Genomic DNA, 20,350 nt, shown 5'->3' with positions numbered 1-20,350 from the left:
GAAAGTGTTCATTAAAATGCTGACTGACAGTGACTCTTTGGGGTTAAGAATGGAAGCCCCATCTCTGAGAGGCCTCTACACGCAAACTTGGACAAAATAAATATTTTCTTCCTCTCCTCGGGACCCAGGATTCAAAAAATCCGCAATCCCCGGGGAGGGAGCAGCATCCCGACTTCCTTCGTTCAAAGCCCCAGAGGTATCAGCGCCTAGAGCTGGGAGCTGTGTACGCCTCTCTTAATCTGCGGGCCTGCATAAGGGTCCCTTGCAATCAGGCACCCGAAGCCGCCTTCTGTAGCCCACACCGGAAAGACCCGGGAGAAAGAGAGCGTGTTGGGGCGGGGCTCGCGCCAGGGCTGAGGTCATCGAGGGGGTGCCAGTTCGGACCCACCACCCACCAACGCCAACTCCTCTTCCGGTCTGTCTCCATAATGCGCATGCGCAGCACTGGCCTTTAAACGTGCACCGCCGGTCCATCCGGAAAGAGGATCCGGCAGTTAATTACAACTTTGTTCCTCCGCCGCTGAGGCGGACTATTTGCTCTCAGTCTGGGAAGCACTTTTGAGTTCCTGCTTCCTGATAGGAAACCCACGCCTGCCGATTCAGCTCAGTCTCCACGGGATGAAGGCTCCCTAGGGCTTGGCCTCACGCACGTTATACGAGGCTCGGAGGGACACCCTGCGGAGGGATCTGGTTTGTTGTGGTGAAGGGAGGGGGGGGAGACGCTGACAAACCAAGATGGCGGCGGCGGCGATGAAGGCCGCGGTGGTTGGGAGGTAACTGTGGTGTTGAAGGCTGCGGTAGTTGGGAGGCAGCGGCAGAGTTTGGAAGGAACGGAGCAGGACGAAGAGGTGGTAGCAGTAACGTCAGCCTGAGCCTCTCAGAGCGCGGCAGCTACACGCCCCCTGGGCCCTCGGCGGGCGGCGGCCGCCCTGCTTAGGGCCTAGTCCCCGAGCAGTGCCTCGGCTTCATACAGCGGCGTCCGCCATGAGTCCTTAAGGGCCGTCCGAGCCCTCCAGTCCTAGGGCCCACCATGGAGCCGGGGTCTGACGACTTCCTACCGCCGCCGGAGTGCCCGGTGTTCGAGCCTAGCTGGGCGGAGTTCCGAGATCCTCTCGGCTACATTGCGAAAATCAGGCCCATCGCCGAGAAGTCGGGCATTTGCAAGATCCGCCCACCCGCGGTAAGGCCCTGGGCTGGTGGTCGCCGGCGACCAGGCCGGGGATGATGGACTAGGGTAGCGGGCGGAGAAGTCTGGAGCGGGGGGCAGCTCGAGGTGTGGGGAGATGGAGTGGCTGGGACCGTTGTGGATGCGACGCGGGTCGGAGAAAGGGTGCTGGGGCCAGCGGTCCTTTCGTGGTGTGAGGGCCCTAAGTCGGAGACCCACCCCCACCCCCCAACTCCCACCCCGCCCTTCAGAACTACTCCTAGTAAGGTTCAAGACAGGGATGCCTAGTGGCCCCGGGGAGAGTTCACGGAGAGGCACCCCGCACATCTCTTGGTTACCCCAAACCACCTAGGTCAAGGCTGCCCTAAATAAGGCTTTTTTCCCATTTACTGGCATCACTTCTCTTCAGGCAGGCAGTGTGGTGTAATGGAAAGATCACAGCTCTGAAGGGAGATAGACCTTAGTTCAAAACTCCACTCTGCAGCTTACCAGCTGTGTGACCTTGGACAAGTAACATAATCTCTCTGAGCCTGTGAAATGGGTCCCTTGAATGGTTATTTCGAGAATTGGATTAAACTAGGTAGCGTCTGTGTGTAGTAGGCACTAGATAAGTGGTAATTATTGTGACTGCAAAGGTGTTTGATGTGGTCATTGGTTTGCTCCTATGTGGGTTGACTCATATTTACTCACACCCTGCCAGGCCAGTCCATTTATGATAATATTCTGGGCTGGTAAACCAGTCAGGAAATCAGTCTCACAGGCTCTATCTGGCTCCCCTGAGATGGGTTCAGGGAATTTGTTCCCTTCTTTTCCTAGTCGAAGGCAATATCTGGGCCTTTCCTGCACATCACCGCCCAGGCTTGACTTCTGTGGAGAGTCTTGGACCAGTCAGTTTGGGGTGGGGTATATGAGTCCTTCCCAGAAGATTTCTACTCTGACCTGTCCCAGGATGTCAGAGGTCCCAGAGGATAGGATATTCTTGGACTCCCAGAAACAGAATGGACGGATGGAAGTCTGCCTCCTTTGGAACCCTTGATTCCCAGATGTCAGCAACAAAGGGCATATCTTTGCTCCTAGGCCTGGCTTCAGGCCAGGAGAAGTCCCCCAAGGGCTAGGATAGGCTGCCACCTTGCTAGCATGGAGGGGAAATGATGATATGCGTTCTTCAGTCACCACTTGGGATTCCAAGGGCAGGAATTGAGTTTGTCTGGAACAGGGTATTTTTGAGTAGGTGTCTCCTGGCTGAAACCAAATGGGAAACCCTGCTGCCACCTGAGGAGGGCACCATAGGCCTCCTTATTCAACTTGGTGCTTTCTGGTGTTCAGCCATACATCTAGGCTGGTTTCAGATGGATCCTCTGGGAGGTGTTGGGTAAGCTAATTTCTTCCTTGTTGGAGCTTGGCCACAGATCTCTGAGGTATCCTTGTCCATGGTGAGGAAGTGGCAGTGGGTAGTGAGAGGTCGGGAAGGCCAGCAGAAAGGAGAGGCTGGAGTCCTGGGCAGCATCAAGGAGGCACTCCCTGAAGTGGCCCGGCAGGCCTGTGGGAAAGAGGCATATCTGACAAAAGGGGTAGTTGAGGCTTGAATTTTCTATCCCATTTTTCTATCTTGGACTTCTTGGGGCAGCCTGGCCTTGTGCAGGTATTGTTCCCCTTCTTTGGGGGACCAGGGGTGGGATAGGTGACATGACCCTGGGGTGTGTGTGTGTGTGTGTGTGTGTGTGTGTGTGTGTGTGTCTGTCCTGCAGGGGGCCGTCCTTTGTTATGCTTCTCTTCTCTACCCCAACACTGTACTTCCCTCTAATCCAGGAGACCTGGCTCTCTCTGGTTTTTGTTGTGTTTTCCCTTCCGGTAGGGCTGCTCCTAGGCCTCCTTTAGGCAGCCTGGACTTCTGGCTGGAATTTAAAGCACTCACCCAAGTGGTGCTTGGACCCAGAGTGGGAACCTTTGTATGGGTGGGTGCTTGGAAATTGAAGGTTTGCCTGAAGGGCCATTTGGATTCTGAATTGCTAGGCAGGTGACTGCTACTCTTGGGGAAGATGGGTGCGAGGAGAGTGTTGGTATACTGGAGTAGACGCAGGGGAGCTTGGAAGGGCCTTGCTTCCTGCATCAGGTAGCCCACCTTTTTATCACCATCATGACGTAGTGAGTATTTGGCACATGGGAGTATGGGACTGAAGGCAGGATGAGGGAGCTTGTAGGTCCCAGGGAGAGCCAGGCAGGGAGATTTGCTGAACCTTTCCCAGCTATCTGTTGCATGCACAGCTCCTGCTCTAGGATTTCAGTTCTGCCATTTCCTGTCAGGTTGCTTGATGTTGCACTTATTCTTATCTAGAACTTGATTCAGCAGGAAAGAAAGGTGCCTGGAGTTTGGGGTTTGAGCACCTTTCTGCCTGGGTTACCTGCGCTGAGGGGAGTGCCCTACTGATGGGAAGCAAGAGGGCATGGGGAGCTTGTCTGGGCTTGAGCCATATCATTTTAGTTTGAGGGTTTTTTGTCGTTGTTGGGTTTGTTTGTTTGTTTTTGCCCCTGCTTCACTGAGTCCCATGTGTTTGCTACCTGCTTTGGCGGGGGGAATATGTGTGCATGCAAGTATGAGTCCTCTGGCTCCTTTCTGTATTTTTCTTTTTTTAAAAAAATTATTTTATTTTTGGCTGCATTGGGTCTTCGTTGCTACTCACGGGCTTTCTCTAGTTGTGGTAGCAGGGGCTACTCTTCATTCCAGTGCACGGGCTTCTCATTGCAGTGGCTTCTCTTGTTGCGGAGCATGGGCTCTAGGGCACGCGGGCTTCAGTAGTTGGGGCACGCGGGCTCAGTAGTTGTGGCCCGTGGGCTGTAGAGCACAGGCTCAGTAGTTGCAGTGCACAGGCTTAGTTGCGCCGCGGCATGTGGGATTTTCCCGGACCAGGGCTCGAACCATTCCCCTGCATTGACAGGTGGATTCTTAACCACTGCGCCATCAGGGAAGTCCCTGGCCCCTTTTCTCAAAATGTGTGTACAGAAGAGGCCAACAGCTTTTTCTTCTCTTTTACTGTCCTCCTCCCCTGCTTCCATATGTATGCACGTGTGCGTGAACAGTCGTAGCCTGATGTAGTGCAAAGAGCCTTGGACCGGAGGTCAGAAGACAGGGGTTCTAGTCTTGGCTCTACCACTAACTCAGCATGTGATTCTGGAGAAATCATATTTCTTCTCTGGGCCTGACTTTCTCCATCATTAAATGAGGGCACTGGTCTAGGTTACTCGAGGTTCTTCTCACCACTCAAGCAGGAGCCAGGGTTCTGAGGAGGAAAGGACTGCATGGGGGGCGGGGGGGGGGGCAGGCGGGCATTGGGGAGGAGGCTCTTCACAGCTGCCCTTTGGGCAGGACACAACAAGCTCCGACTTGGCAGGACAGAGTCTCCCCCACTTTCATTATCTTTCCCTGACTGCCCTCCTTCACCCCAAATCCTCCCAATCTTTGCTACCACAGTCAGTGGTGCATCCCAGCACTTAGGACACCCCTCCCCACTTCCTCCCCTGCCTCTTCCTGTACTGGGCAGGTGTTTGAGAGAGGACCCACAGGAAGCCTTTCTGACCAGGTGAGTATTGCAAATTCTTGCTCCTTGTTCCTTGCTCTTCCCTGCAGTGTCTATCTCAGGCCTTTTAAACTGAGAGAACAGACACTAAAGGCCCAAACCTTTAAATGCTGCCCAAATTGGAGATGAGCTACTCTGCATATGTATTGGGTAGTGAGGTCAGCCTTAGATTTCAAATCTTAATGATGATTCCTTTGAATAACATTTTCATTTGAAAACCAGTTTAATTTTCATATCAGTCTTATGAGGAAGCCAGGGCAGAAGTTCATATTCCCACCTTACAGTTGAGAAAACAGGTTCAGAAAGGTAAAATCCCTTAGCTAGTAAGTAGTGGCGCTAAAACATGAACCCAGGTTTTCTGACTCCAGATCCTGTGTGCTTTCCAGTACTTCCAGAGTGTGTGTCCTATGCCTAGGGGATGAGGAGTTAATATGGGCATAGGGAGAGTTTGCAGTCAGCTGTTTTGGGCCCCATCTCTCTATTTCTTAAAATCCTAACTCTGTACTGTTGCAGGGACTCTGAAGACATTTCCCAGGGTATGTGCATGGGGTGTTGGGTGTGGACTTGAGGGGCTTCTAAAGCCCTGTAGTGAGTTGTGTGTGTATGGGTTGGGTGTTTGCCAGGTTAAAAGGTCTGACATGGCTAGAGGTCTGGGAAGGCATGAATGGGGTGCTGAGCTGCTTTTGGTGCCCCTCTGGTCTTGCACTATGCTGGAATAACCCAACTCCCTTTTCTCCTCTGTACCCACTCAGGACTGGCAGCCACCCTTTGCTGTAGAAGTGGACAACTTCAGGTTTACTCCCCGAATCCAGAGGCTGAATGAACTAGAGGTAAGATGACTAGCAACTGGTGGTGGGGTTGGGAGAATGGATACCTGAGCTCTGATCCCACTTCCCTCCTACCTTCTCTGTCTAAGGTACTTTACCTAACTAGGCCTTTGTTCTCTCTTCTGTGAAATTGCCTGGAGGGCATGGAGGAAGCTTTTGAGCTCTGAATTATATAACCAAGAGCAGGAGCATTTAGCATCCCAAATCTGATAGCCCCAAGGCTGGGGATGGCCCTTTTCCACGAAGGTTTGCTACTTCTGAAGCTCCCCTGTCAACTAACCCACCCTGCTTGGGTCAACAAAAGAGAAATATGGGGCTGGTTGAGACCCTTTCTTGCTTGGCCAGCTGAATGTGTCCTCATCTATCCAATTCATCTACAGCCCTGTGCTTCCTACCTTTCTTCCATGGTGCTTGGTAAGGTGGGAGATGAGGTGGATGGGCAGGAACAATGCAAGAACTGGTCTGTGAGGAAGCTGGAATGGTTACAGACTTGGACAGAGGGTCAGGCAGGTAGGCTTTTCCCTCTCCTTTATCTTCCATACAGGAAATCTAGGCCCTTTGCATGGGTAAGGTGAGGTTCTCCACTAAGGACTTGAGAATGCCCCAGGGCAATGAGAGTAGATGCCCTCAAGCCAGTTCCAGGTAAAGTTCTGGAGTTTCCCATGGAAGGTGTAGGGTAGAGGTATGCTACCACTCCTCTCCCTCATTATTATGTATCCTCAAGCCTTACTAGATGTCTGGGGGTGTGGGGGTGACTATTAGGCCCAACCGAATACCCATAACCTAAAAGCGTACTTGTCTTCTAGACCACAGTTCCTCAACCTTGGCACTGTTGACATTTTGGGCCAGGTAATTTTTTGTCGTGGAGGGCTGTCCTGTGCATTGTAGGATGTCTGTCAGCATCCCTGGCCTCTACCCACATAGTACCCTCTCCCGGTTATGGCAACCAAAAATGTCTCTAGGCATTACTTAAATGTCCCCTGGAGGGCAAAATTGCCCCTCATTGAGAATCACTGTTCTAGAGTCGGTCTAGGTGCTGTTCTGGTCAGGGCAAAAATCATCTCTTGTATGGGGTACAAGGTCCTTAGAGAAATGGATCTGACCAGGTCTGCCGGGGTATAGCTAGGACAAGGTGTAGCCTACCATGGGACAGGGACAGGTTTTCTAGAGAGAGAGTGCTGGCTAATGAGGGGGAGGGGCAGGGATGGGCCAAGGTTGGAAAGCTAAGGCGTTGAGGTGGAGGGAGTAGGGTTCCTGGCCCCTTAGGGATTCTCATAGCAAAGGAGCCATAGGATGTTCCTTCCCACAAATAGACCTTACTTTTCCTCATCTGTGAAAGAACTGTCCCTGTTTCCCCCTAATGGGATCAGAGCAAGGTAATGAATGATAATGACTTACCCTGTTCTCCCTAGAACTAGGCCTTCTGATTAGGGTGAGGTGGTTATAGACTTGGGGCCTTGGGGAGCCCTTCTTGGGTCACTGAGATTTCAGGAAAGCATGGTACATGCCTTGTTCCTAGAATCTTTGGCCCACATTGGTTCCTGGGTGGGCCAGGTGCCAGTGCTGCTTTGGTACACCATCTCAGTTCTTTAGGCCATTCTATCTTTAGCATGCACTCTCACCCTTCAGCCACCATGGAACAAATTTCATGGTGCATGTGAAGAGGTGAATGTTTTCTTTTGGAGCCTTCATTCTCTGAAACATGCCTAGAGCTTAGATTTAATTCCAGAGTTCCAGAGGGCATTCACTGTTCCTCTCATAAGTCTACCCTTCTGGGGTGAGTGGACTGGGCAGTTTTTTATTTCCCTCATAATCAGAAAACGGGTCCAGAGAATAGAACTGATTTACTCAAGACTATACAGCAAATTATTAGCAGAGGAAAAGCAAAAACTTAACGTTATTTGACACTCAAATCTCGTGGTACCTGCTGTGTGACTTGAGGAAGCAGGGACTCTCTGTAAAAGAGATGACAATACTTCTACAGCCCTGTCAGGGAGATTGAGAAAGAGTATATGTAAAGCTTTGGCTGTTAGGACTCGACCTGCTCTGTTTTGGGACCTTGGGCTTCTCCTGTTGCCTGGAAGGTGGCAAAGATAAGAGAGGTGGGCGAGGTGCTACCTAGAGTTGGGGATCCAGTTCACTGGGAGAGGCCCTGGGTAGTGGGCTGCTCTGCATCCCTTCTCCTCCCCTAAGATTAGGCCAGAAGATAGGGGTCAGGTAGAGGGGGAGGCCAGCCTCTCTGAGCCATTTTTTCTCCAGGCCCAGACGAGAGTGAAACTGAACTACTTGGATCAGATTGCCAAATTCTGGGAAATCCAGGGCTCCTCCTTAAAGATTCCCAATGTAGAACGGCGGATCTTGGACCTCTACAGCCTCAGCAAAGTAAGAACAGGTTTTTCTCAAACCCCTCCCCACCCCACACCTTAATATCCTTGGTACTCTGGGGGCCACCTTGGTTTGGATATTGGATCTCTAGGCTACAGTGGAAGGGGCACAGCCTGGTAGCACACAAGCTGTCATCAGAACTTCTCAGCATCTCTTGGCTGCAATTTGAGTCTGAGTGGTGGAGGTAGGAGGGGGTAGCCTCCAGTGAAGTGAGGGGCTGGAGTTGTCCTCGTTGTCCTTTCTGTACATACACACAGCACATCCACGTCCCTTCCTGCTTGTCCTTACAGATCGTGGTGGAGGAAGGTGGCTACGAAGCCATCTGCAAGGACCGTCGATGGGCTCGGGTGGCCCAGCGCCTCAACTACCCACCAGGCAAAAACATTGGCTCCCTGCTACGCTCCCACTATGAACGCATCGTTTACCCCTATGAGATGTACCAGTCTGGAGCCAACCTGGTGGTAAGGATGCCGAGCCGGGGTGGAGTAGGCTTTCCCTTGCCAGATGCAGATTTCCACACTTGCTCTTAATGGAACTGGTTCAGTGGAGTGGACTGGAGACCTGGAGAGGTCTGGGAAGAGATGGAGTTTGGTTTAGTTGGGGAGATGGTTGCGGGGAGGTGGTTGGAAGGAGGGATGGCATAAGCAGAGGCATGAGAAGAATTCCCAAAGTGTGTGCTGGTGTCAGTGGCCAGTTGAGCAGGGCCTATTGGGTGGGTGGCGGGGGGCGTGGTATATGAAACCACGGCTTTGGTTGCCATTGGGTGAGGGTAAAGGGAAGTCCTTGCTGTTGGGAGCTGGGGCCCCATGCCCTGACCCTTACCCCTCACCTGTCCCCAGCAGTGCAACACACGTCCATTTGATAATGAGGAGAAGGACAAGGAATACAAACCCCACAGTATCCCCCTTCGACAGTCTGTGCAGCCCTCCAAGTTCAACAGCTATGGCCGGCGAGCCAAGAGACTGCAGCCTGATGTGAGTACTTCCCTTCTTCTAACTTGGAGCTTTGGTGGTGGAGAGAGTCCTCTTCCTTCCCTCTGACCAAGGTTCTCTTCCCTGTTCCGCTCTCCCTTCTCTTGGTTCTCTGAGTTCTGAGCAGTAGTGTGCCTCTTTCTGGCTTCACTCTTGCTCTTCCTCTACTCTCAGCTGAGCTTCTGAGCTGGGTTTTGATCTGTTTGTATAATATCTTTCCTATGTCTGGTGTTCTTGCCTGCCTTGTTCCTTTCCTGACTCACTCTGCTCATAGGGGAAGAACTCTTCTTTTTCTCCTTATAACTATATCTTAGCCTCAGGAAGAAGCTTATGTGCCGGCATTCTTCTGGGCATTGGGGATACAGCAGAGAACAAGATAGACACTGTCCCTGGGCTCACTGAAGCATGTAATTTACCAGATCATATTAGTCACTGCCATTTATTGGTAGATGCAGATACTTAGATTTCTTTATATATGTTTTCCTCAAACCCCCTTGTAACTGTGAGGTAGGAGTTAATATTCTCATTTTACAGTTGGAAAACTGAGATCCCATCTTAATTCCATTCCAAGAGAGGAATGAGGAGGGAGTTCACTTACCCTCAGTCTCCAAAAAGCAATCTGAATTCTTGCCTGGGCCCACCTATGCCTCCACCCTGGCATGAACTCACGTGATAGAGTCCAAGCTGTCGTTCTTTTAGGATGGGGCAGTCTGCCCAAGATAGCAGTCTTGATTCATTTCCTTCTTTCCTCCCAGCCGGAACCCACAGAGGAAGACATTGAAAAGAATCCTGAGCTGAAGAAGCTTCAGATCTATGGGGCAGGCCCCAAAATGATGGGCCTGGGCCTCATGGCCAAGGATAAGACTCTGCGGAAAAAAGGTGAGGCCTGACAGGCTGGGGCAGTGTGAAGAATGGCCTCACCAGGGGAGAGGAGCCTGGGCCGCGACTGTTCAGACTTGTACCTTAGAGCCGTTCTTCTCTCTCCCAGATAAGGAAGGGCCCGAGTGCCCCCCGACCATAGTGGTGAAGGAGGAGTCAGGTGGGGACGTGAAGGTGGAGTCACCCTCACCTAAGACCTTCCTGGAGAGCAAGGAGGAGCTGAGTCACAGCCCAGAGCCCTGCACCAAGATGACCATGAGGCTGCGGAGGAACCACAGCAATGCCCAGTTTGTAAGGACCTAGCCCTGACTTCCTAATGCTCTGCTTCTCATCCCTTCAACGAGCATTTCCCCAGCATGGCACTGGACCAGGTGGCATTAAGCAGAAAAGTGGGCCTGGTGGGCCCTGCCCTCAGGTAGCTCACTTAATTGGGGAAACAAGGCCAACTCACATGGAACAAAGAACAAGAAAGGGTGATCAAGTGCTGTCAACATGAAGTGCTGGAAGGGTGCAGAGGAGGAGACTCCCTCTCCATTGCTTCAGGATAAAGGCTAAGCTCCTCATTATCATGCATGATCCAGTCCCTGCAGACCTCTAGCCTCATTCCCCAGCACTGCCCACCTTACTCCTTCTGCTATAGCCACACTGAACTACTTGTAGGTATGTTTGTTTTTTTCCCGAGATGTGCCATGCTTTCTTTCCCCATCCTTTGTACATGCTGTTTCTTCTGCCTGGAAGAGTTTTCCCCTGTGCTCTGCCCCATTGCCAAATTCCAGTTTGCCTTCAGGTCTCAGTCAGTTTCAAGTGTCACCGTTTCAGTGAAGTTCTTCTCAAGGCTCTCCCTCCTTATCTCCAGCTGATTCGAGTGCTTCCTCCTTTAGGTTTCCATAGTACCCTTTTACGGGCTGCTATTGGCAGTTTCTACACTGCCCTTTAATTTTTATGAACTTGTGCCTCTGGAGTACTGTATGCCTTTAGAAGGCAGATGCCATGTCTTATTTATCGCTGTACTGAAGAGTTCAGCATAATGTTGAACACATAAGTGTTCAGTAAGTATTTATTGAATGAATGAAAACGGGGGATTCAGGACTGAATGGTAAAGACTCTGCTGTCACAGCTCTACAGTTAGTTTATTTGGGGAGGTGGTACGTGCATGCAGTTAAATTCCAGGCCTAGCATGACTAACCTGTACAGGGCCGTGAATGATCCAGCCAGCAGGCAAGGTGGGTTTCTAATGGAGATCTTTGTGGACTAGGGTGCTGTCTGGAGGAGTCTGATGTTTGAAAGGCTGGACAGGGCTTAGGTTAATGAGCTGTTGCCTCCCTCCCCTGGCAGATTGAGTCATATGTATGCCGAATGTGTTCCCGAGGGGATGAGGATGACAAGCTCCTGCTGTGTGATGGCTGTGATGACAACTACCACATCTTCTGCTTGCTGCCTCCTTTGCCTGAGATTCCCAAGGGTGTCTGGCGGTGCCCAAAGTGTGTCATGGCGGTAAGGACTTCCCAGCCCCAGTCTATGTCTGCCTCATAGGCTATCCTTGCCTTCCTTCATCCGGTCTTATTGAAAGCAGCCTCCTAGTTCAGCCACAGTCTTGTGTTTTGGGTCCCTGGGGTGGGGCTAGGTTGGGCAGAACTTTGGGAGAAAGAAAAGGAGGACACTCAACCTGTGTTCTCTGGGAGCTCTCAGACCACCTGGGGAGGTGAGAGTCATGATTAGACAGATCATATGTGATGACATATAATCAAATGTTAAATTGTGTGTTAGAAATTCAGATGTAGAAGTTCAGAGGACAGGAAAGTGACTAAGGGTAGTAATCAGGGAAGGTGTCAGCAATGAGATTTGGAGGACAGGAATATGAAAAAAAATGTTCTTTTGATTTCCAAGTTTTTTATTCTTTGTTTCTTTTAGAAAGCTTGGAAAATAGACAAATTACCTATCATCTCACCACCTAGAGACAACCATTGTTAATAGTCTGGTATATTTTCTTCTCATCTTTTCGTTGTTGCGTATATATAACTATCTTTAACAAGTTTGGGATCTTACTGTATATTTTCATTTGTTACTTTATAATCGTTTTTCTGTATTATTAAATTTATTCATGGGTATGATTTTTTTTTTTCCTTGTAGGGGGTCCATCATGTGGGTATAATATTTATTTAGGTATTTTCCTTCTGTTGTGATAATTAGATTGGTTTGCGGTGTTGTAGATTTTAACTACAAGAGGTGGGCAGGCTTTCTAGACTGGGGGATGGAGGAGTGCAGGAGTAAGGATACATGGGGATAATGTACCTAGTGCAAGAGAGGCAGTGAGGAGAGCAGCTGAAGCAGCAGTGAGGGCTAAGAGGCCTGGGAAGTCTTCCAGTTCCATTTCATGAGCCTCCTACCTTGATCCAAATTCTGGGTGCTTGTCTACATCTCTCCCTGGGTTTCTGGAGAGTAGACACTGACAGTTTCTTGCCCTGTCAACTGTGGTCATAGAGACCAGGTGTGCACATGCACACACACTAGACACACACAAATGAGGAAAGAGACCAGGGCAGTGCATAATGGCCTTGGTAGTGGTGGGGATTCCTTTAGGGAGGAGTTTGGATACCAAAAGTATCATAGACAAAGACTGTCAGGTCTACTTGGCTCTCTTCTCTAAGTGGTTGTGGGCCAGTGGACCAGATTGACATTTAGTTTTCAGACATCAGCAGAAGGTGTGTCTGACTGGGGTACATACATCTCTCATCTAAAACCACGAACATAGATACAAAGTGAGTTAGACACACGTCCTGTCTTCTGAGACAGTGTAAAGAACAGGAATAGTGTGGGGTTTGACACTAGGAGTTGGTGCCTTCGTTTCCCATCCTCCAAGCTACTAGAATATTCAGTGTCATTTTCCCAGGTCTGTAGTTCCAGTCTGGGCATAAAACTTCTCTAAGCATCCTGTATAAACTCACATTTTATCTTGAGAGAAAAAATAGTGGCAGAAGAGCATGGGGTAGCATATTTAAGGCAGAGCCCATGGTTTAGATAGTAAAGTCCTAAAGGAAGAGAAGAGCAAGAGCATGGTAGAAGTGCATGTGGGGAATGAAGAGACTAACTGTGCTCAAGTGCTAGGAGGAAAAGGTAGAGCTGTGATGTGAGACCTGCCTCAGGGGCCTTCAGTACAGACCTAGGGCTGTTCTCCCTCCTGACTCCTACCCCATATTCCAGCTCCGCTTTTGAGGATTCTCCACCTCTTTGCCTCTGCCTTGGTGACATGTTCTCCTTTGGGTTTCAGGAGTGTAAGCGCCCCCCCGAAGCCTTTGGCTTTGAGCAGGCTACCCGGGAATACACTCTGCAGAGCTTTGGCGAGATGGCTGACTCCTTTAAAGCCGATTACTTCAACATGCCCGTACACGTAGGTGATGGAGGGCTGGGGTAGTGTCAGGGCTAGGGTCATAGGTGCCTGATGGTCTGTAGCTCTCCTGGGTCAGTGGGGCCAGGATATGATGGGCCACGGTCATCTGCTACCCCTGTTCCTTAGATGGTGCCCACAGAACTCGTGGAGAAGGAATTCTGGCGGCTGGTGAATAGCATCGAGGAGGATGTGACTGTTGAGTATGGGGCTGACATCCATTCCAAAGAATTTGGTAGCGGTTTCCCCGTCAGTGACAGTAAGCGGCACCTAACCCCTGAGGAGGAGGTGAGTAGGTGATTCATGGTTACGTCAGCTGTGTGACTTAAGCGAGTCGTTTAGTATCTGAAAGACTCAGTATCTCTATAGGATGGGGACTATTATGCCTACCTTATATGGTTGCTGTGAGATGTAGATGGGACGATATGTGTAAAGAACACAGCCTAGTATCTGGCATGGCATCTCCAGTCATGAGATTGGCTGTTTTTTTGTCTGTAGAATGGGGATAGTATCCATTTTACAAATTTTATAAGAATTAAGTGAGAAGGTATATGAAGTACCTGGCAGGGTGCCTGGCTCATTCATAAGAAGTGTTCAGGGACTGGGATTGTAAGTGCAGGAAATAATGAGGCCCTAGGCCTGTATCAAGGGAAGGGTGCATTTTGGTCCAGAGCAGGGGCTTTTAACTTGCAGATATTTTGGTGGGTGGGCACATCTATAAACCTCCCTAAAACTGAAGTAAAGTGAAGTGAATTGAAATTTTGTGTGTATGCATTTGACAGAGGCAGGGGGAAGAACACCTATATTATTTCTTAGATGTTTCAGAAAGGTCTGTGACCTCAAAATTAAGGTTCCCTGGGCTAAAGATCTCCCCGCTCCTTAGCAAAACTCTCATCCCTTTTCCACAAATACCTGACCTGACAGGAGTATGCTACTAGTGGTTGGAACCTGAATGTGATGCCGGTGTTGGAGCAGTCCGTACTGTGCCACATCAATGCAGATATCTCCGGCATGAAGGTGCCCTGGCTCTATGTGGGCATGGTCTTCTCAGCCTTTTGCTGGCATATTGAGGATCACTGGAGTTACTCCATTAACTACCTCCACTGGTGAGTGGGGTCCTGGAGAGCCAGGGAAGCAGTCAGGGTGGGCTCCTTCAGTACCATAGGTGTGTCCACTCTACATGTCTCCTTTCTGCTTGGCCAGGGGTGAGCCGAAGACCTGGTATGGGGTACCCTCACTTGCAGCAGAACATTTGGAAGAGGTGATGAAGAAGCTGACACCTGAGCTCTTTGATAGCCAGCCTGACCTTCTGCACCAACTTGTCACCCTCATGAATCCCAACACCCTCATGTCCCATGGTGTGCCGGTGAGTGTCCAGGAAATAGGGGCAAGGTGTAGGAATGAGTTAGTGGTGTCCTTTGTGGTGGTGGTGGTGGTGGTGGTGGTGGTGGTGGTGGTGGTGATTGTCTGGAATCTACCCCTGCCCCTTTCTCATTCCTATTCTATCTTAATCAGGCTATAGGTTTGACAAATAATAGTGGTTAGAGATACAGTGTGATGGTGAGCCCTCTGGGCCTGATGTTTGAGGGCAACACCTTAGGGATGGCTTCCACCAGTGGAAAAGGGAAATAGAGGAAGGACTGGGCAAGACAAGTCTCCTTACTCTTAAGGGCACACATCATTTCCATTCACCTCCGGTTAGTCACAGCTTAGTCACATGGCCACATCTAGCTGTGAGGAAAACTGGAAAATCTGATTTTTATTAAGGATGGTCATGTACCAGCCACAAATTGGAGGTCATGTTATTAAGAAAGAGGGTGAGAATGAATATAGGGGGACAACTAGCAGTCTCTGCTATACTTTCCATATTGTGACCCTTCTTGGAGCAGTGGGTAGGTCTGTTTACTTATTTAACAGGTCAGAGTTCTGTGGTGGTAATTAGTTTGCAATATATAAGTGTACCAAATCCACATGTTGTACACCAACATGTTATATGTCAACTATATCTCAATAAAGCTGGGACGGGGTGGGGGGAAGTAACCTAAAAAAAAAGAAGTGCCAATATCTTTCAGCATTTAAAAAAAAAAAGCTGAACCCAGAGTCCTGACTTGTCCTATTCTCCTTCTCTGTGGACTTCTCTCCCACCCTGGGTATACATCCTGGCTTACCTATAAGGGGCTTTATATTCCTAGGAATTTCTAACGTTGATTAGTATCAGCCAGTTTTCTGGTGTGGATCTTAAAATAACCTGATCAACAGTCCTGTAGAAACAGGAATGAGTACATCTTCCACCTCTGCTTTGAGTCTTATTCATTCTGTGCTGCTACTCCTCCCCACTCCCTTCAACCCCGTCCCCCCAAAACCATCCTTGGCTACCCTGCTGCTTAGTCTAGTGCGTGGGACATGGTAGGCAGTCAGTACATATTGAATTAATATCTCCTTGAAATCCCTGGTCATCTGTACAGTAGGTCAGTGGTTCTCACCTGAATTTCTTCTTGCCTTCAGCTTGTTTTGCTATACTATATAACCTATGAGTAATACTTTTTATTATGCATTTTAGTGATACTTAACCAAGGTTTGAGATATCTAGGGAATTAGAGGAAACGCATTCCTTTTCCCTCTCTGCATCACCCCGTTTAAGAATTAGTGGGCTCGAGATATAGAAATGACCAAGGGCCCTTGAAGTTATGCTCTTCACAAGTAGACATTGGGTCTGACCTTTCCTCAGACTCCTTTCTTCCTGACCCACAGCATCAGTTCTTTCCCACAGTGTCAAGGAGAATTGTAAGAGTAGAAGAGGATTCTCCTTAAGGATTCAGACAGCTAAGATTCATATATACATACATACATACATACATACATACATATATATATATATTCATTCAATTCTAATCTCTTTTTAAAAAAACTTTTATCACAGACTTTTTTGCTACCACCTCCACAGCATTTCCCCTGCTCATGGCTCCCCAGCTTCTCTGGCCAGCTGCTGCTTCACCACCCCACCCTCTGTCTGCCAGGCCCTTCCTATAGGTAGTTCCCAGCATCTCCAGGCTCTTTGGACTTGGCAGTATCCTCTCAATCCAGGACATCTGATTTTCATATTCACATGTTGGCAGGCTGCAGTTTAGCCAGCTGGAGGTCCCTCAGAGCTATCTTTGGCCGCGCCCCCCCCCGCCCCCCACCTCACCCATCTTCCCCTTTGGTGAGAGAAGGCCATTTCTTTTTATAGATAGAGATATATAGTATAAGTATTTTCATTATAAAAGAAACATCCCCCCTTTCCAAAAAATGGCAGTAGAGAGGTCATCTCTATTTCCTCCACATTTTGTTACGTTTCCATCTGTTTTTTATGTAAGTTTTGACATGACAGTAATCAGTGTATGGATTTTATAATCTCTTTTGTTAAGTTTGGTCATCTAGAATGGCATTGTCCAATTTGGTAGCCACTAGCCACATGTGGCTGTTGAGCACTTGAAACAAGACTAGTCCCAACTGAAATGTACTGAAAGTATAAAACATATGTTGGATTTCAAGACATTGTATGAAAAACAGAGAATGTGAAATATCTCACTAATACTTTTGTATACCAATTACACATTAAAATGATAATACTGTGGATATATTAAATAAAATACATTGAAGTTAATTTCACCTGTTTCTTTTTAGTTTTTTAATGTGGTGGCTACTAGAGAATTTAAAAAGTACATACATGGCTGGCATTATATTACTATTGGACAGTGCTGGTCTAGAATGATTTTTTACTTCCTCACCATGAACTATTTATAACCATCTTTTTTGAAAAACGGCTTTATTGCAGTATAATTTACATACCATAAAAATCACGCATTTTAAATGCACCATTCAGTGAATTTACAGAGTTGTGCTACCATCACCACAATCCAGTTTTAGAGCATTTCCATCACCCCAAAAGGATCCCTTGTGCACTTTTGCAGTCACTCTCCATTCCAGCCCCTAGTCCCAGGCAACCACTGATCTGCTAACTAAAAATTTGCTTTTTCTAGATAGTTCATATAAATGGAATAATATGTGGTCTTTTGTGTCTGGCTTTTCACTTAGCATAATATTTTTGAGGTTCATCTATGTTATAGCTTGCTTCAGAACTTCATTCCTTTTTGTGGTGGAATAATATTATGTTGTATGGATATACTACATTTTGTTTGTCCATTCACCAGTTGATGGACTTTTGGGTCATTTTTTAATAGCTGCAGAATGTGAAGAGAGCTTTCTAAAAAAAACTGCATAGGAAACAGTAAAGTGACATTGCCAAAATGAGGGTGCATTAGGTTCTATTTCTGGCTCTGCTACTTGAGGCTTCTGTGGGACTCAGTGTTCACATCTATAAAATTAAGGCTGGGACTAGATCATTCAGCAAATACTGCTAGAACTCCCTCTGTGTGCAAGGCCTCTGGTCAGCACCCTTAAAGCAAATAAACTAATCCCTGCCTTTAGTCATGTGCAGTTGAGTAGAGGACAAAGGTGAGTAAACAACTGGAATAAAATATTAGAGGTGCTACAAAAGAACAACAGACTGGGTCATTAGGAAGTGGGGGCGGGGGGGGGAGGTCAGGAAAGCATTTGTAGAAGTGGTGACACTTGAAGGAAGAGTAAGAGTTTGCCTGTTGGGGCCGTGGTTTTATCATGTAGATACGGGGATTCAAGTGAGGGGTTCTCAACAGGGACATTACATAATCAGGTTTGCATTTTGGTTGGGGAAGACAATTCTAGTGGTTGGTAATGGGGGCCAGTGCAGTAGTACAAGCAGTAAATACTGATGTTGCCTCTAAGTAGGGATAGATTTGAGAAGAAAATGTACTGGAGGTGGGAACTGATACATGACCTGAATAAATGTGGAGATTCAGTATTGTTAGGATGCTAATTCTCTCCTCATTAGTCTAGAACCCTAGCAGATGAATTGTTGGGTTGAAAGCTATAAACATTTTAGGTTCTTGGTTATGAATCAGCAATTTTGCTTTCCAGAGAGAAGTTATTGGTCCCCATACCAGCACTGTACTTATTTCACTGTGTCTTCATCAGCATGGAATGTTCATTTTAAAAAACTTTGCAAGACTTCTTGGTAAAGACAGCTAATTAAACATACACATGGCTACTTCCATTCCTTACTGAAACTTCACAAAATGGCACAAAGTGATTTTTTTTTTAAGGTAAAAAAAAAATCACAGAGATGGGGAAAACAAGAAAAGAGACAATGATAAACAAAATTCTTGAAACTAGGAAACAAATAAGAAAACAATCTTAAGCCAGTTCTGGAACATCTGAGAACCAATCTGATTTATACTTCAGTACCCCCCAAAGGTTCAGTAGTTGGTTGCAGCAGACATTCTGGGAGTAAAGACGAATGGGGTAAAAATAAAGATTGGTTCATATTTATATAAGAAGCTATGGGAGGGACTTCCCTGGTGGCACAGTGGTTAAGAATCCACCTGCCAGTGCAGGAGACATGGGTTTGAGCCCTGGTCCGGGAAGATCCCACATGCTGCAGAGCAACTAAGCCCGTGTGCCACAACTACTGAGCCCATGTGCCACAACTACTGAAGCCCACGCACCTAAAGCCTGTGCTCCGCAACAAGAGAAGCCACCGCAATAAGAAGCCCGCGCACCGCAACAAAGAGCAGCCCCTGCTTGCTGCGACTGGAGAAAGCCCACGTGCAGCAACGAAGACCCAAAGCAGCCAAAAATAAATAAATTAATTAATTTTAAAAAAAAAGCAGCAGCTATGGGATCCCCACCCACACTGGGCATCTGGAAATGTGACCCTCCCTCACTCTAGCAAAACACTGTGAGATTTACTTTCAAAGAGGTTGAAATAGATCTGTGGATTGAGGTCTTCTAGGTACAGTTGAGAGCAGAAGTATAGTGAAACTAGTAGGATTCATTGTATACTTACTGAATGCTGAGGTTCCCAGCCATCTTCCTCCACTTGGCTCTTAGAACAATAGCAGCCAGACCTTTTTCCTTCAGGCAAAAAAATAGAAGAGTTTTCTCTGGGGAATCTGACTGGCCCAAAAGGAAAGACCTAGAGTTTCCCAAACTAAGTGGCTTCACTCTACAGTGGCTCACAGTTGACAAACTTCACCTCTGTACTCAGAACTTCCATTCAGCCTTTTCATTTCTTACTCTTGAGTATAACTAGATAGCCACAGATTAACAGACAACTGAGAAAACTCTAGAATAAACAAAGTAGAGCCAAATGGTAAAAAAGCAGCTTGGACAAACAGAGCCTAGGCAGGAAGAAGTAAACTTCAAAAAGAAAAGGAAAAGAAACCTTATTAATACGTTAAGAGATGAGCATATATTGCAAACATAGAATAAGAACAGGATGCTATTTTAAAAGAACATGCTGAGAACGAAAATTAAAATTAAGATAGCAAAAGTAGAAGACGAAAAAGAAAATAAAAAGCTTAGAAGATAAACAGTTAAGGAAATCTCCCAGAAAATAGAATAGAAAGATAAAGATGGAAAAGGTAGGGAAAGTTAGAGAATTTGTTCTGGGGGTTCAATAGTCAAATAATTCTCTCTGAAAAGAGAATAAATGAAAACTGAAAGGATCAAATTGTTAAGAAATTGTTCAAAAAAATTTCCCTGAACTGAACGACAGTTTCCAGAATCAGAGGGCCTACCCAGTACATGAATGCAAATAGATCCACGCCAAGGTATATCTGGTGAGTTTTCATATCAAACAGTGGGACCAGAAAACTACAAGCTTTCTGAGAGAGAAAACAGGTTTCATTCAAAACATTAGGAATCAGAACAGCTTTAGACTTTTCAAAAGCAACACTGGAATCTAGAAGACTAGAGCCGTGCCTTCAAAATTATTTTTTCTTTCTTTTTTTTTTTCAAAATGATTTTCAACTTAGAATTTTATGTGCAGTCAGATTATCAAGGTTGAGAGTAGAATAGAGGCATTTTTTTTTAAAGTTCTTCCCACCGTTTCTCAGGAAGCTGTTGGACGATGTGCTTAAGCACAGCAAAGGAACAAACCAAGAAAGAGGAAGGCATGGGATCTAGGAAACAGGAGATCTGTCATGGGAGAGTGACAATCCAGGGAGGGCAGCTGGTCCCAATTGAAACAGATCATAAGGCTCCATGAGAGACTGCTACAGAAAGGTGAAAAGTGATAGGAG

The 20,350-nt window shown here is 47.5% G+C and overlaps 1 protein-coding gene across 10 annotated transcripts in view; it reads left to right on the top strand.

Moving 5' to 3' along the window:
• The first annotated feature begins 697 nt into the window (after positions 1-697).
• Positions 698-20,350, top strand: part of KDM5C (lysine demethylase 5C) — a 32,335-nt gene continuing 12,682 nt past the window's right edge. For 3 of the 10 annotated variants that reach the window (XM_059911786.1, XM_059911782.1, XM_059911785.1), the window contains exons 1-12: positions 699-1,180; positions 5,493-5,570; positions 7,827-7,949; positions 8,243-8,413; positions 8,792-8,926; positions 9,679-9,802; positions 9,912-10,093; positions 11,138-11,296; positions 13,071-13,190; positions 13,317-13,475; positions 14,112-14,293; positions 14,391-14,553. In XM_059911786.1, the coding sequence (XP_059767769.1) occupies positions 1,031-1,180; positions 5,493-5,570; positions 7,827-7,949; positions 8,243-8,413; positions 8,792-8,926; positions 9,679-9,802; positions 9,912-10,093; positions 11,138-11,296; positions 13,071-13,190; positions 13,317-13,475; positions 14,112-14,293; positions 14,391-14,553 (1,746 nt within the window). In that variant the 5' untranslated portion in view covers positions 699-1,030. Of the gene's footprint in view, positions 1,181-5,492; positions 5,571-7,826; positions 7,950-8,242; positions 8,414-8,791; positions 8,927-9,678; positions 9,803-9,911; positions 10,094-11,137; positions 11,297-13,070; positions 13,191-13,316; positions 13,476-14,111; positions 14,294-14,390; positions 14,554-20,350 lie in introns of all 10 variants that reach the window. The other 7 variants (XM_059911784.1, XM_059911783.1, XM_059911791.1 and 4 more) reach the window with 5 other exon arrangements.

Source organism: Balaenoptera ricei, chromosome X, assembly GCF_028023285.1.
Source record: "Balaenoptera ricei isolate mBalRic1 chromosome X, mBalRic1.hap2, whole genome shotgun sequence".
Classification (NCBI taxonomy): Eukaryota; Metazoa; Chordata; class Mammalia; order Artiodactyla; family Balaenopteridae; genus Balaenoptera; species Balaenoptera ricei.
Note: the sequence above shows the minus strand (reverse complement) of the source record. Positions and strands in the feature narration are given on the sequence as shown.